This window comes from Rasamsonia byssochlamydoides (assembly GCF_041956645.1).
Source record: "Rasamsonia byssochlamydoides strain NRRL 3658 unplaced genomic scaffold VTN77scaffold_35, whole genome shotgun sequence".
NCBI classification, from domain to species: Eukaryota; Fungi; Ascomycota; class Eurotiomycetes; order Eurotiales; family Trichocomaceae; genus Rasamsonia; species Rasamsonia byssochlamydoides.
In genome coordinates this window covers 259,143-274,947 of record NW_027192418.1, presented here as the reverse complement: position 1 = coordinate 274,947, position 15,805 = coordinate 259,143, and the positions used below count along the sequence as shown (strand labels likewise).

The window sequence follows — 15,805 nt, the reverse complement described above, 5'->3', positions numbered from 1 at the left end:
TTTTTTTTTTTCGAGATCTTCCTTTTAAGTGGCGAATTGGGTTTACCACCTTTACAATAATATTAATTAATTTGTTGCTATTATCTTGCATATAGACTATATGTATGGTATGTACATACATTATCTACANGGGATAAACCAATTTTGGTGTAGCCTTCTCACTGATCATTCCCGACCTTTTCCAGTAAATAGAATTACGGGTATGACCATCTAGAGATATATAATCTATTTAATAGATAGCAGATTCAGCAGGCATAACTGGTTTGCAATTTACTTCTTCTAGTCTATAATCAGAACTTTTAACCAATATTTATATAAGTGCTAACAAACTGTCTCTCTAGTCCTGGCATCCATCAATCTATATGTTAAGCTATAAAAAGAATCATTATACTCATCTACTAATATTTAATCTCTAAAATTGTTATGCAAGATATATCTGTTGCGGGCTAAGCCCATATTGCTGACTCAGCTTTGCTCTCGTCTTCTGATTGGTCCATTTGTTGTTCATCACATGACTCCTGTTGATACAGCTCGCGTGCCTTTCTCTCTCTTCCTTCATTTCTTCCTTCCCCAGCGAATCCTTTTTATGAGCTCCTAGTTTCTAGACAGCAAGGCTTTGGCCCTTCACAACAGTACATGGTTCACTTTTCAAGTCCAAATGCTATAATTATGACCTATCTACTTAGAGGTGAAGACGAACAATTTCTCCCGAAGATTATTAAAAATAGACGATTAACCTGATCTATTATTATCTATCTGTGACAGGATGATCTGTCCATCCAGAACGATACTGCGGCAAGACCTGACTACAAGCCTGACAAGATGTGTGTTTCAAAAAAACATAATGAAAAAAATGTCCCCGAGGAGGATCGAACTCCTGACCTCAAGATCTCTCATTGAAGTTGTCTTCAATGTCATACATTTCGTATGAGACTTGCGTGATAACCAACTACACCACGGAGACAACCTTGAAAGTTTCCGCGCGGCAGAAAGGAACTATGTGGGGTTGATTACGTAGTCTTTTGTTGTGAAACCAACTACCTCCGAGGCACCTATGAAGCCCCTATTATTATTAAGGCATACCATAAAGGCCTTATTAAACTTAGAATAACCCCCGATAAAGGCTTTATAAGACTACTACATACAGACTTCACTATAGGCTTCGCGGTGGCTTTATAGGGAATTAGAAAATCTCGTATTTTTTCTTCACATCAAAACACAAAAATTACTAGTGTCCCCCAGGATCCAGCTGAGCAAGTAGGCGGGCAATGACTTTAAGTCATTTCTTTTTCTTTCTCTGTCTCCCCTCCCCTCCTCCCCACCCCCCCTCTTTTTTAAAGTATAGTATGTAAGGTTTATTTTCCAGTCCAAATGCTATAAATACGACTTATCGATTTAGGGCTAAAGATAATCAATCTTTACCAAAGTATTCCACTAAATAGATAAATTAACCTGATATTTTAGTCCTTTATATTATTATATAGACATATTCCTATACCTTTGAATATACCATGCTGTATCCCGATTAGGAACGCGCTGAGAATCAAAAGGAGTGATACTGCCAGCAAGCTACGATCCTGACAAGATCTGCACTACGCCATCACTCCCAGTGCCAACGATCTTGAGTTTGATGTTCGCAGCAGCCTCCTTGATTGCATCCGCCGTGTCCACTGGTCCCGCTCTCTTAATCTGCCAGTCTGCGGAAGCGCTGCTGGGACCACCATGAAAGAAAAGAGCCAGCGGGCTGTTCTTCCACACTCCGATACTGGCCCGGGAAGTCCGGATGATGGTGGCCCGAATAAATACGGCTGCTGCAACAATGACAGCCAGCGGCAGGGCCAGCCAGGCCCAGTTGACGACGACAATCTGCTCTTGGATCCACACCGTCCCCAGCACGGCCTGGGTGGGCGCAATGGCGCGGGGATTGTTCTCCTCCTGCGCGAGCAGCTCCGAGTCGTTGCCTCGGAGCGCGTTCGTCATGTACAGAGCCACGCTCTCCATCGACCGGGTCATGTTCTGAGCCATCCATAGTAGCAGGATGAGATCGGAGCCCTGAAAGCCAGCGCTGCTGGTTACACTGACGTTCCCGGTCAGAAGGTACATGAATTCGCTTGTAATGATCTCGTCGGCCATGTTCGAGATGCGGAATGTCCCGTTGTTGTTCTCGTTTGGTTTTGCAAAGGGCGGCTGATAGACCAGGTCCAGCCCGTCCCATGGACTGATCAACGTGTGGCCGTTGTTCAAGTATTCGTTTAGCACATGCTCCGAATAGATGCCATTCGTGACCGTCGCGCTCACTTCTCGCACGCCGAAGTAGAAGAGGCATCGCACCGCTTCGAATGTCGTCTGTGGAGCGACGTATGGATATGGCATTGCTGAGTCCCCGACGGGTGGATAATTCCCAATGTTGCCCAGTGCTTTGACCCATTGGACCGCTGAAAAGGCCCCCGTGATGTTGAAAAGATCCCATCCGGCCTCCGCCAGAAACGCGGGTGGCATGGCCTCGATGACCATAAACGTATATTTGTTGGCACCCTGCAGCATCTCAGACAGGCTTTTGTCGACAGGGGCGTAGAACGAGCATGTGCTATCGGCCGCCGTGCCATTGGTACAGTTCAAGCTGACGAAGGGCGTCACGTCCGTGCATCGCGATCCCACCGCCAGAGTTGAGAACGGCTCCCACGTGCAATTCCCACTGGGACAGGAGAACAAGGGGCTGGGAGTGGAGAGGGAGGCGGACGAGAGCAGACCGCTGTAAATCGCGCTCTTCATGTTGTATGGCATGAGGACATCTCCTGGGCCTCAGAAGCTGGCTTCCATCTTCGATCAAAAGGGGGAAAAAAAAAAAGGCGCACTCACAGGCATCACTGAGCTCCCCGCCTAGAGTGTAGCCATATTGACCGTCGTAAGTATATGCTGCCACTGCCTGAGCGGTCGCTTGAGGATCTGGAACTGCCCTCGACACGTATTGGACGGTTTGCTGGGAAAAGGGACCGATGGCCATCAGGACCAAGGTGACTCCTGCGCCTACGTACGCCAGATGTCTTCAGTCAATACTCAGGTTAGCCAGACGACAAAAGAAAAAAAAATGTGGAAGAAGAGCATTCGAACCGGGTCTGGAGTCGGTACAGCAGCAACAAGCTGCCCATCGGGCCTCGACTGGCCGCATCGTAGTAACAGATATCTTGAAGCGGACGGGCCTTTCCATTAAACCACACCCAGCAGAGCTGACTGATACACGCCGCCACGGGGATCATGAGCCAGGTCTCGAGGAGATTCGAGATCCATGAAATGGCCACGTTCAAGGTGATCCCGGCTGGCCAGTGGGGGGCTTTCTTGTTCTGATGGACGGCCAAGATGACGACGATGCTGACGAAGCACACGACTGCGACGAGGAAGCTGAGGATTTCGAGAAACCAGTGGCCGGTGCGGAAAACCAAAAGGGGGTTCCGATAGCCGTGTCCATGGCGATGCCGATGTCGATATTGGGCCGTGTTTGTCAGATTAGCCAGGCTGGAATCGGTCTGGTGTTGTTTGATGGGATGGAGCTTATGGATCTCCCGCCATGGTTTGGTCTCGAAGGCATCTACGATGTCCTTTTCGTTCATTCCTCTCACCCTACCCGACAGAGCGGGAGATTGTGATTAATTTTTGTTGTCTTCTTCTCGATTGAGAATGCTAAATGGAAAGGTCGTGCATAGTGAGTCCTTGTATATTCGCCGCACGAATTCGGGGCTTCTTCGATCGACAAAGGAACGATCATACAGTTTGTTGCGATCCTGGAGGCAAAGGTTAGCAGATGCGGTCTGTCGTTATTATTCGTATAATTACTCCGTACTGCCTTAGCAGAATTTTCGTTTTGGCACCCCTTACCATAACTGAACAAGATAGCCGTGGCCAGCCTTGTGCAGCTTGTGGACTTTGGCAACCGAGTGCTCCGTCGTCTCAACGAATACCGCTCGAAGCTCGGAGATCTCCCGGACACCTTCCGGGGGATTGCAGCCGACTTACCGCTCTTAATACACACCTTGGAAGGAACGAAGCAAGCAATTGATCAGGGAAGAATCGATGAGAAGACAGAAAAGGCATTATCACCAGTGATCATTGCTTACGAGAAAGAAGTAGAAGCGCTCGAACAAGTTCTGGAGAGAATAACGCCAACTGGGGACTCGTGGAGGAATAGGACAACAGCAGCGTTGAAAAGTGTGCTGAAAGAGTCCAATGTCGAAAAGATTGAATCAGTAATCAGACGCCATCTGGAGACTTTGACGTACCACTACGCGACTGCCTCTTCCACTGCACAAGCATTGAAAGGTAGGAAGCCCCTTCCGTCGGAAGAAGTCTTGCTTCCCAACATTATATAGTCGTCCTGAACAGTTCCTTCCCTTATTTTCTGGTATACTGACTGACTTCTCTGTTCAGATGAAACATTGATCAAGATATAGAAGTGGCTCTCTGCCCCAGATCCCTATGTCAACCATAACAAGGCATTGAAGCAATGCCTGGCTGCCACGGGGCGTTGGTTTCTTGAGAGCCCTCAATATCGAGAATGGAAGACAAAAGTGGGATCATTCCTGTGGCTTCGTGGAATCCCTGGGTGTGGTAAGACGATTCTTAGCTCGACAATCATCCAGGATCTTATCCAGAGCTCGACAGACGATTTCACCAATGCTCTAGCGTTCTATTATTTTGATTTCAATGACTCTCAGAAGCAGCGAGTGCAGCCAATGTTGAAGTCGATTATTGCACAGCTCTCCAGGCAGTGTCAGAACGTTCCTTCGGCTTTGGAGTTGTTATTCTCATCCTGTGGTGATGGCAGTCGTGAACCATCTACCGAGGCCCTCCTCTCAACATTGCTTGGCATGATTCCAGACTATCCTGAAGTCTACCTGGTCCTAGATGCCCTGGATGAAAGCGTTGAGCGCCAAGATTTGTTGGACGTTCTCGAACAGCTCGCTTCTCCGCAAGCGAAGAATTTCCACATCCTGGTCACCAGTCGTGCGGAGCATGATATCGAATCAACCCTCCGGCCTCTCCTGGCACAGAACTTTATTGTCTCCTTCCAAACTCTTCTTGTTAATGAGGATATTCGTCGCTATATCCGTCATCGGTGGTCGAATGATAGAATTCTTAAGCGGTGGAGAGGAGACGACAGCATTCGAGAAGAGGTGGAAGATGCGTTGATGGAAAAAGCTAATGGAATGTAAGTGTGTACACTGGAGCCCAATAGTAAAGGTCACCTGGTATTCATATATCCTGACGGTGAAATCAGGTTTCGATGGGTTGCGTGTCAATTAGATTCGTTGGGAAAGTGCGTGAATCGTCTAAAGCTCCGACAGTCATTACGTGCTTTACCGCGAACACTTGACGAGACCTATGAGCGGATTCTTCGCTCAATACACGAAGAAGGAAACTCGCAGTATGCTCTTCGGATCCTGAGATGGCTTGTTTACTGTACTAGACTACTTCGCCTTTCCGAAATTGCGCAAGTGGTCGCGATCGATGTTGAAAACTACCGTTTCAACGCAGAAGAAGTTCTTCCGGATCCACTTGATGTCATTGCGATATGCTCAAGCCTTGTTGTGATTAGTTGGGAGACTCAAGACGCAGATAATGCTGAACAAGGAATAAAGCTCTCAGAGGGAGAATCAGGCATGCCAAACGATGATCCGAACGTTGATCCTTCACCACCGTCCAGGAGATATTCTTCACCCCACGTCAAGCTGGCACACTACTCAGTAAAAGAGTATTTAGTCTCGAGCCGAATTCAAGACGTCTTCCCTGCTTACCATCTTGCAGAGAATTCCTCACATGCAAATATTGGGAAAGGCTGCCTTCTATATCTGCTGCAATTCCAGGACTCGGAGTTGAGTTTCGAAGATTTATTTACTCGATTTCCGCTAGCCCAATATTCAGTTTCGTTCTGCATGTACCATCTACGATTTGCCGAAAAGAACAGAGAGGAAATGAATCCCCTCTTTTGGAGGCTTCTCTCCGCAAGCATACTCGTTTTCGGTCATCACTGGCCGGTATCTACGCACCAGAAACTCCCGAGTCTAATTTACGTAGCCGCCATCTTTGGACTCGAGGAACTCATTCGAGTCATACTTGCCAAACCTGACGTGGGTTTGAATGAAAAGAACAGAGAACTCGGCGCGGCTTTAATGGCAGCTTCAACCGCGGGTCATGAGGGAATAGTAGAACAGCTAATTGAGGCCGGAGCAGACGTGAATGCCCATGACGAATCCCACGACTCTGCTCTCTATGCAGCTTCATATCGTGGTCACGAAGACATAGTGAAGCTTCTTCTCACCGCTGGAGCAGACCCAAACTTGAATGGGGGACGCTATGGCTCTGCCCTACAATTAGCTTCATATTATGGTAATGAAGACATGGTGAAGCTTCTTCTCAGTGCTGGAGCAGATCCAAACTTGCAGGGAGGACAGTATGGCTCTGCTCTACAAGCTGCTTCACAGCGTGAGTTTGAAAATATTGTGAGGTTGTTGAAAGCAGCTGGAGCAAAGTCGTGAATGGGATCTCGATGTTTCTACTTTACTTTAATAACCTTGAGTATTCGAGGTTTCTCCATGTATCTAATTGGATTGCAATGACACTTGAAAATGAATATCTCAGATCGACCGCCTGATCTCACAGGGAGACATATCATTTATCAGAAAGACTAGGTAACAGCCGCAGGTAGTGGTGGAAGCTCCCCAAGGTCTGTAGCTATCAGAGCAGAAAAACAAACCGACTGAAAGTGAGGTAAAGGGTGGCAGAAGTCATCATCATGTAAGCAGTCGGTATGGCGCGGCAGCAGCAGAAGTCTGGTCTGCAGCTGGACGTTCAGATATGCTAATACTAGGGCCGTTGGGGGATTAACCCACGATATATACTACCATCTGACCCTTATTATAAGAGTCCCAGAACTAGTTAAAAGGACATTATAACGATATTCTTTCTAGGCGAAACGACATTTGTACGTAGTGGACCATGGTATAGGAAAGCCCCTTCTGGAGCGAACTCTAATCCACTACTACAGACCTCATTTCGTTGCAAGGACCCCCCTATTTCTACCGCTAACTGATTGAGATCCTACTGTAGTAGTAGAGCTCGCCTAGTATACAGTACAATTACATAAATACTACTGTGGATGGTGGGTTGATTCTGACGGTTAGTAACCGGTAAGCAGACCGGGTTAAAAACCACGTTCCTCAATCTGGTCTATCAGTCAATGCAATATTTAATTAATATTTCCGCTCAAGCTGCGGACAACTCTCCCGGAGCGTCGGCATCAAAGGACGCCGGGAAATCGCCTGGTTTTTGAAGGATGTTTTGTACTGCACATCAATTTGGAGAGCGTGGACTTTTATATAAAACTCAGATGGAAGAGAATCCGAGAAAGGTTAGATAAAGCAGATAATAAATGGATAAAGACTTGATTGTTGATTCTTGCTGAGGTATTTGTTATTTTATTGAAATTATTATTGGTTACGGATTTATATTGCTTAATTTAGACCACCTCATAGATAGGATGGGGAAGTTTCAACCAGAGTGATCGAACACCCGAAATTGCAATTTCATTCCGTACATGTATTTCCCTAGATTAGATCTAGGGGAAGGGAAAAAAAAAACATTGGATTGTGCAGTAGGGAACTTCACTGAATTGGAAAATAAAGAGAAGAAGAGGGGGTTAAAGAGGCAGTCATTTCAGGAGTAAGGAAGTTCCCTATCTGGTTATCAATAATAGAGTATAAAGTAGATGAAACGGGGCTGTGGAAGTTAATAGGCACCTAATGTAGCGCGCGTGTAAAGTCTGCCAATCTAAAAGACATGATTGACAGCCAACCAACCGGTCTACTTGTAATAGAATGTAATATGGTAATAGGTATTTTCTTTTCTTTATAAGAGGCGCTATTTCTTTTTTTTCTTTTTTCTTTAATGGTCTTGTCTTGGTGTGATGGCCAAACTCAGTGGGTAAATTACTAGAAAGAGGAGAAATGAAGCCATAGAAATCACTGTATTGAACCTATCTAAAGAATGCTTAGAGATAAGAAAGGAATCAAGAACTAGAGGTAGGCTCCAGGCCTATAGATCTGGCGGTGTAGGCTCGCTTAGGCGCGTGGGCTGACTCAGTGAGACAATGGCGAAGCCGGCAGCACCAACATCTTGTAGTTAATATTTTTTTTTCCCACTAGGATTGGGCCACTTCTTGCTACTACCTGCTGACAGGGCTGAGGGATGAGGGCTGAAGATGAGGCTGAGGCTGAGCTCCATGCTCATATATCGATATACTATACAGTTCTCAATCTCCTGTTCACGGTCCTCGGCTACCGCCGTCGCGGCGCCGCCCAGCTGTGTATCGAGTGGGGGTTGCAGAGAGCCGACGCGTTGGGCCTGGAGATCTGGGTTCGATTCCAGCGCCATGGCCCGGCCACTATACAAGAAGAATGGCTTCGTCTTCGTCTCCGATCAGTCCGTCGAGCTGCAGCAGCCCGAGAACCTGTCCGATGCCGACCAGGCCGATTGGCAGAAGCTCCGGGACCTGATCTTGCCGGTCCGGACGGCGACGTTCTGGAGGCCCCGGGGCGGGAAGTACGTCGAGGGGGTGACGGCGAAGCCGTGGGAGGAGAAGTAGATGCGTTTACAAGAACCGTAGAAATGGAATAGACATCACCAAGAAAGCTCTGGAGTCTATTTCCCTTAGTATAGACCTGTGTCCTAACCCTAACTCCTCTTTAGACTCGATTCTTCATCAACATGAACACCGCCACCGTGGCCGAGCCCTCGCCTGGTTTCTCCGACAGCATCACCCAGCTGGGAACCAAGGCCTTCGCCCAGTGCAAGCTGAGCCAGATGATTACGAAGGTGTCCAATGGAGGAATGGATCGATAAATGCATACACGACGTTGTTGTCGGGCTGTGCCATGCCGGATTTAAGCGGCAACTCCAACTAACCCCGTCTTAAGTCCACATAGCACCGTCAGCGTTGAGGTGGAACGCCTACATAAATCTCGTCTAGCCCTGCAAATCATGTCTGATCGAGGCGGATCTTGGTTCACGAGGAAATCATCAAACAACCAAACATGTCTATGACATTTACGATGCCTCAGAGGCCGCTTACATGGCTCATCACAGGCTGCTCCTCGGGCTTCGGTCTCACCCTTACGCGCGCAGTCCAGTCACATGGGCACATCGTGATTGCAACCTCGCGCAACCCTTCGCGCACCGCTGATCTCGTTGCTGAGGTCGAGAGCAAAGGCGGGAAGTGGCTCAGGCTGGACGTGGACGATCCTAACTGCGCGCAGGTCATCGAGGACCTCGAGGCGGCAGGCCAGCAAGTCGACGTCCTGGTCAACAACGCGGGGTTCTCTATCCACGCCTGCGTCGAGCAATTCACCGAAGAGGAAGTGCGCCGCCAGATGGAGTCGCTGTATTTCGGGCCTTGCAGGTTGATCAGGGCGGCGGTGCCATATATGCGCAAGCGAAGATTCGGCATTGTGGTGAATATGAGCAGCGGGGCGGGCCTAGAAGGGAGGGAGAGTATGGGTGCTTATGCCCCAGCCAAGGCCGCGCTGGATGGTAAGTGTTTGTTTCCTAGCCAGGACAGCTTTGTGAAGCTAAAACCAGCCAGGCATGTCTAAAGTTCTGGCAAAGGAAGTAGCCGAGTTCAACGTCCGTGTCTTGATTGTCTCGCTCGGAACCTTCAACACCAACATGGTCAACGCCGTCACCGTTGGGAAGAATCCTATGCCAGAAGACTACAAAGGCTCTGTTGCTGATAAGACCATCGACTCTATAGCCAGCGGGAAGTTCGACCCTGACAGTGATAAGGAGAAGGCCGTCAAGGCGATCTATGAGGTCGTGATGGGGGAAGGTGTCGGAGCCGGACACGAAGGCGAGAGGTTCCTGCCTCTAGGCAGGGATCTGGCTGCGAGAGTCAAGCATGTGCAAGATCAGTACGCTCATAGCATGGAGGTCTTTGGAGACGTCTGCAACAACGTATACAGAGATAAGTGATGCGGAGAGGTAGCTAGGGTCTCTCAAGCAGACAGGCAAGAAGGTGCAATGAGTTCATATGATAGTATAGGAGAATGTGCATAGTTTCGAGTTCTGTATATCAAGCAGCATGGCACCCTAAGAAAGGTCACTGCTAAGCGAGTGGAACAGAGTTATATTTGACAGTGATAATAGACTAGATTTAGTCATATGATCAGTCCTAAGTATACTTATTGGTAATGCTCATATACAGATATACCGGCAATGCTATTGAAAACTTGACAATAATATTAGTGTTCGTCAGAAATGCTCCATAAGAGGAGGAATTAGGGTTACCCGGGCCTAATCAGCCCTGTGGAGGCCGCATGCGGGGTACCCCAGATATCGGATCTCGGACCGCTGAACCATCTGGGGAAGCGATCCACCGCCCCGGAATCCCGCTGTCGGACCGAAAACATCACCTGGAGACGCTGTCTACTCTACAAATATGCATACTGGCCAGAGTTGTTCAAACGGCGTGATGGCGGGAAGGTACCTGGATACGCTGTCGAGGAGACAGGCGTCGAAGGATGTGATCAATCTTTACAGCCCGTTATTAAACACGGAATATGTGAAGCTGCATGCAACGAAACAGGTCTCACCTGCTATCCCAGATGATAGAATCTCCGTTAAATCGGACGCTAATGCCAATCCTCGTGTAGCGAGTCCCGAGTACTTTCCTCCGGTCCGGTGATGAAATCGAGATCGAGCCCTACACGATGATCCCGTGTGATTGCTACATCATTTCCGGGTCGTCTCTCGTCAACCAATTCATCGTCACCGGGGGGGGGTCGATGCCTGTTGCCAAGGGCGTTGCAGACTTTCTGCTCGGTGGGACTCGCAACCTGCACGGCGCGCTTGTCTGTGTCGTCCACAAGGAAAAGGGCCAGTCGTTCTACTCGCAGCTGGTCGACAGCGTGTCCGAGTCGACGTCGGCCAAGCTCAGCGGCTACGAATCGATGGCGATCTTAACCAGCGCATGTCCTTGTGCACTCTGTCTTGCGACACCGTCTGCGGTCGTTTCAGCTGTCAGTACGTGCTTGAGAACTGACACTACCGATGGATCCTGTTCTCTTCTCTAACATGACACAGACGCCGCTTAAGAGAAAGGGGTCCTACTGGTTAAAGGAACATCGACAATCGAAAAGCTGGAGCAGATCAACTCGATCATACTCGACAAGACCGGCACCCTAACGGAAGGATCACTAGAAGTGAAAACCTGTAACATAGGGCGGGCGGAGCAACGCGAAACATCAAACATAGCCCGGGACGAGGGTTACCAGGGAGGTCAGGTTGAGTTCGGAGTCGGTATCATGGAGGAGCGTGTGTACTCGGGGATCTCTGCCTTACCAGACGAGCTGAAACACGCAGGGACGAGACTCTGGCGGTTCATGTTGTAGTGGACGGCCGCTACGCCGGTTCTCTCTTCCTGCGAGTATGTTGGCTGCATTTGCCATCGGATTGTAGTCTACTCTTCGTCACGGCTAACTACTACCCACAGGATCAGATTAAGACCGACACGAAGGACACGATTCGCAAGCTGAAGTCTGCGGGCTATGAATGCCAGATGGTATGCTGCCAGTCTTTCTTTTCTTTTCTTTTCTTTTTTTTATTCTCCAACTAATCTTGAAATACAGCTCACCGGAGACCTGACCGACGGAGCCAGACGGGTCGCCGCCATTGTGGATGTTCCTGTGTCGGCCTCGCAGGTCATGCCAATGATGAAGCTCGAATACATCAAGTCAGCCCAGCAGGATGGCAAAGTGGTTGCCATGGTCAGTGTTCCCGCTGCCTCTTGAACATCATTATTGATTATATATGTACTGACTGATAGATGGAGATTGGTGACGGACTGAATGGACGCACCAAGCCTGGCCGCCGCGGACATCGGAATCATAATATCACAAGACACGTTGTATTCTCATGCTGATGTCTGTCGACAGCTCTCTCAGCGCAGCATTGATGTCAGCCTCCTCGGTCGCCATGACTTGTCAGGGGTTGAGACTTCGCGCTCGGCTGGAGGCGCTAGAATTATAGCCTGTCGGATTGTCATCATTCAATCGGAAATGCGTTCATGCCTGAATGGACTCGATTAGGCAATTGCAATCTATTTACAGTGATATGACTGAATGAACTGAATGAATGAACTGCCCGTATCACCTTTTTTTTTTAAAAAAAAAAAACGTCTTTTGGAGCATATGTTCCCCTGATAATGTTATACTAGGTATTTTCGAACCGGAAGATCTAGTGGTGACAATGATGATGACGATGAAGGAACGGAACTGATGATTTCTAAAACTTTGTCGTTGGAAAGAAAGAATTGCTTGGCCAAGATGCTGCTACAGATATCTATTTATGTATTTACCGCAGCAGAACAAACCAAAATCGAAACACCGACCTAACTACGTACTAACTAAGTACTAAGTAAGTATGTACATTTAGGCATTGCTGAGAGATTAGGTTAGGTGCCTAGGTAGGCAGGTAGGTCGATGTCAAGCTCTGACCCTAAAATGAAAAATGGAAGTCCCATTGATTGATTAATCCGGCATGTATGCATGCGTCCATGCGATAGACGGACAGTTGGGCAGGTAGGCAGTGTAGGCTAAGATATAAGAGTCTAGTCAAGTGATGTCAAGTCGGGAGAGTTTTCTCTTTTTCAAAGAAAAAAAAAAGACTAAAAGACTGGATATTTTCAGAAAGAGAAAATAGCAACTTAATTAATTAATTAATCAATAAATAAAAGGATTTTCCTACCCGTACAGTGTAGGAGTGGTCGCGAAAAACAACTTGGGATGCTCTCACAAGGGATCGCTGAACTAGGTAGATATTGATCGTGATGCTCATAAGAGGGCGGGTAATCTTTCATGTTCAAGAAATCAATCAATCATTCATTCATTCAAGCTCAATTCAACTATCCACAATTCACGCCTTCTTGCCTGCTTGCTTGCACCTCTGGACGCCTTCAACTCCATCTGAATGACAATGACATTGCCACCCTCTGTCACCCCGTCCTGTCTATAATTACAGCACCTCCCAATTCCACTCTCGGTCCTTCCATGCCCATCATCATGATCCATGATAGTGATGAATTAAAAATTATCGTTGCAATGGACAGGAGGAAAACTCCATCTTTTTGTCCTTTCTTAGGGTTCTGCTTCTAATTCTGCTTCCGCCGGTCCCACACCCTGCTCATGTCCCCAACAGGAAGATTGAGCGGAATTCCGACGGCCTCGAACAGCTGCGCGATGAGAAGGTACCAGCCCAGGAGGCCGGTCACGAAGAGAGATGCGCCGGCGCCCTAAACGCAGTATTAATGGTTAGGCAGGCAAGAAGCTTCTTCCAGGGCAACTGATCTATGTATATACTCACCACCATCAACCGGTGTCCCGCCACAGAATCGGCCAGGGCCAGTCTCCAGTAAGCGGCGCTCATCAGCGAAAAGACCATGATCAGCGTGGCGAAGATGGCGACGAACACTGCGTTAGTCCGTGTCGCGCAGATCATGTAGACGAAGACGAGGATGTCCATGGCCAGGAACAGGAATGCTGCAGACATCCGTCAGCACGCCTGAATGTAAGGGAAATAAAAGTCGTCACGGGTCGCAGGCTACGCACCGTATGTATTCATGAACTCAGGGCTGGTCAATCCTTGCATCGTGCTGGTTCCAGACGGCGAGTATGGAGCTGTGGATCGTTTTCTTTAGATTATATCCCGATTGTGATTGCCTATTAGACGAGGAGGAACATATTTGTGTACTGCACATACCTGCCGCGTTCGTAGCCGGCTGCAAGGTGCATGCAAACGCCAGCCAGAATCCACCTGACGGGTCAGCATTCTGCCTTCAATCGAAAACCCATGTATGTTCTCACCAAACGTGCCAAAGACCACACACGGAAAGGTATTGCCAAGGACGAACTCCAGCAATCCGCTAATGACCAGCATTGCACCGCCGAGGAACACCATTTCACCGCTAGATGTAGTATTAGTAGAGGAACTGGATAATACGATATGCTATGACAGGTCCCTACATAAATGCCATTCCACTCCCGCCAGCACCCCTCCATCCCATCAAGGCGCAAGACATGGGCGTAGTCAGGACGACGAAACTGGCCAATGCTCTTCTCTTCATCAGCATCTATCCTGGTGCAGCCTGATTGTGTCTGGATCCGTAAGGGGGATGGGATGGTGGCTTACAGTGGAGTGGGATTTCCAAGCTTTCTAGTCAGGGTGCCCTCTCGCCGACTCAACGGACTCAGGTAGAGCTTCTCAAACTGCTCAGCCGTCAGGGTGATGGAGGTCGGGACCGTCGTCAGGGTAGACATGCCGCCCTCCTGCGACGGGGTCTGCCCGTTCTGAATCGAAGTGTAGTCGTCGGATTCCACGGCGCTTTTGGTCATGCTGACGGGATGGCGTATGCAATCAGCAGGTAGACTAGCAACCAACAACAATAACAGAAGGCAACAAGGCAAAAGACTGGTCAACTGTCGCAGTCTGCGTGGTGGAACTCGTCACGAGACAGGGATATATAGCAGCAACAGGGGCAGGGGGGTCATAGCACGGTCCGCCCCGTGTTCCTCAAATCCGGGGCTCCGCTTCCCCAGATTTCTTCTTTAGGACACCTTATTTTTGGGGCGGCGATCAATTCCGGGGTAACAGGCCAGTGAGGTCGTTCGAAACCCCATGGGGAAGGTTTCCACTTCCCCGCGTCTACCCCCCGCGTTGTCTAGAACTTTCGGCAGATCCCGAAGATTCGATGGCTCCCTGCAGATCATGGGAATCCTTGCAGAATGAATGGACCTCTGCATCGAGAAACGGGGTTTGCAGGCTCGTCGGATGTGGCCGAGACACGGACCGGGCTGCTGAGGGCGCGGTTCCCGTTTTTGGGAAGAGATCGGGAAGCGGACCGACTCTCGCTCAGAGAGTCAGTCCCGGCACCAGCTGTATGGTATGCAGGGATGCTTCGGCGGTAGCTAGAGTATAGTGCGATACTAGTGTTCCTGTATGAGGCAATATTCATGTTCAGTGAGAATACATGTAGAACACTCCGCTAGTCTCCGTACCATCCCATCTCGACGCCATGACATCCCCTCCTCTCTCCACCGGGGCGGACGGCAGCCCAAAGCATGCTGCCACAGGCAAAACGCGAAAACGCGCGTCGAAAGCCTGCAAGTCCTGCGGAATCCGCAAGGTCTGGTGTGATGCCGCGGAGACAACACTGGAGAGCCGCCCATGTACCAACTGCTGCAGGTTCAACACCTGCTGTGTGCTACCCCCCGGAAAAAGGTGAGACTGAATTTGTCAACAGCTTAACCACAGACAGCGAGTAATAATCCAAATACAGGACGCAATGTGAGAAACCGCGTTCGAGCCGGTCGAGCCCGCTGCATGTCAACGGCAAAGTTCACCAAGGTGGGAGTGATCAGGAAGAAACCAATCAACAGGGTGGGTGCTATTCCTGATGCTGATGATAAAAGAAGATCTTGAGAGCTAACCGGCTGCAGACAGAACACCTATCCCATATTCGCTGTCCATGGACCAGCAATATCGCATGATGGGCCATTCCGCCGTGCCGGCCTCCCTCCCGCTGGACCACATGACGCGGACGATTGAAGAGTTCCTGGGCATCTCTCTGTCTTTGTCGACACCGCCCATGACCTTCCTGCCGGCGTATCTGTCGAGGCCGCAATCGAACCTCGACCGGAAGGATCTCGAGTACCTGCAGCGTAAAGGGGCGTTTTTCGTCCCGTCCGGACGGCTCCGCCAGGAGCTG

The 15,805-nt window shown here is 49.1% G+C and overlaps 6 protein-coding genes and 1 non-coding gene across 7 annotated transcripts; 3 read left to right on the top strand and 4 right to left on the bottom strand.

Moving 5' to 3' along the window:
* Positions 1–854: 854 nt before the first annotated feature.
* On the bottom strand, positions 855–964 carry VTN77DRAFT_t87. Its single transcript has one exon. It is a non-coding gene; the product is annotated as a tRNA-Met (tRNA).
* Positions 965–1,569: 605 nt separating this feature from the next.
* Positions 1,570–2,784, bottom strand: VTN77DRAFT_4985 (uncharacterized protein; the record flags this gene model as incomplete). The annotated part of the gene is made up of 1 exon (XM_069421104.1): positions 1,570–2,784. The coding sequence occupies one exon, from the start codon at positions 2,782–2,784 to the stop codon at positions 1,570–1,572; it is 1,215 nt and encodes a 404-aa protein (XP_069277360.1).
* Positions 2,785–3,062: 278 nt separating this feature from the next.
* VTN77DRAFT_4984 (uncharacterized protein) lies at positions 3,063–3,608 on the bottom strand (the record flags this gene model as incomplete). The annotated part of the gene is made up of 1 exon (XM_069421103.1): positions 3,063–3,608. One exon carries the CDS (start codon positions 3,606–3,608, stop codon positions 3,063–3,065), a length of 546 nt encoding a protein of 181 aa, XP_069277359.1.
* Positions 3,609–3,682: 74 nt separating this feature from the next.
* VTN77DRAFT_4983 (uncharacterized protein) lies at positions 3,683–6,530 on the top strand (the record flags this gene model as incomplete). The annotated part of the gene is made up of 7 exons (XM_069421102.1): positions 3,683–3,700; positions 3,768–3,791; positions 3,888–4,314; positions 4,365–4,396; positions 4,446–5,203; positions 5,340–5,419; positions 6,070–6,530. The coding sequence occupies 7 exons, from the start codon at positions 3,683–3,685 to the stop codon at positions 6,528–6,530; spliced, it is 1,800 nt and encodes a 599-aa protein (XP_069277358.1).
* A 1,892-nt stretch (positions 6,531–8,422) lies between these two features.
* Positions 8,423–8,892, top strand: VTN77DRAFT_4982 (uncharacterized protein; the record flags this gene model as incomplete). The annotated part of the gene is made up of 2 exons (XM_069421101.1): positions 8,423–8,605; positions 8,740–8,892. The coding sequence occupies 2 exons, from the start codon at positions 8,423–8,425 to the stop codon at positions 8,890–8,892; spliced, it is 336 nt and encodes a 111-aa protein (XP_069277357.1).
* Positions 8,893–9,101: 209 nt separating this feature from the next.
* VTN77DRAFT_4981 (uncharacterized protein) lies at positions 9,102–11,965 on the top strand (the record flags this gene model as incomplete). The annotated part of the gene is made up of 9 exons (XM_069421100.1): positions 9,102–9,579; positions 9,632–9,999; positions 10,378–10,527; positions 10,698–11,067; positions 11,140–11,358; positions 11,436–11,470; positions 11,537–11,605; positions 11,673–11,810; positions 11,870–11,965. 9 exons carry the CDS (start codon positions 9,102–9,104, stop codon positions 11,963–11,965), a joined length of 1,923 nt encoding a protein of 640 aa, XP_069277356.1.
* Positions 11,966–13,192: 1,227 nt separating this feature from the next.
* On the bottom strand, positions 13,193–14,432 carry VTN77DRAFT_4980 (uncharacterized protein; the record flags this gene model as incomplete). Its single annotated transcript, XM_069421099.1, has 7 exons — positions 13,193–13,333; positions 13,405–13,580; positions 13,650–13,718; positions 13,801–13,854; positions 13,905–14,005; positions 14,064–14,153; positions 14,230–14,432. 7 exons carry the CDS (start codon positions 14,430–14,432, stop codon positions 13,193–13,195), a joined length of 834 nt encoding a protein of 277 aa, XP_069277355.1.
* Between the last annotated feature and the right edge of the window lie 1,373 nt (positions 14,433–15,805).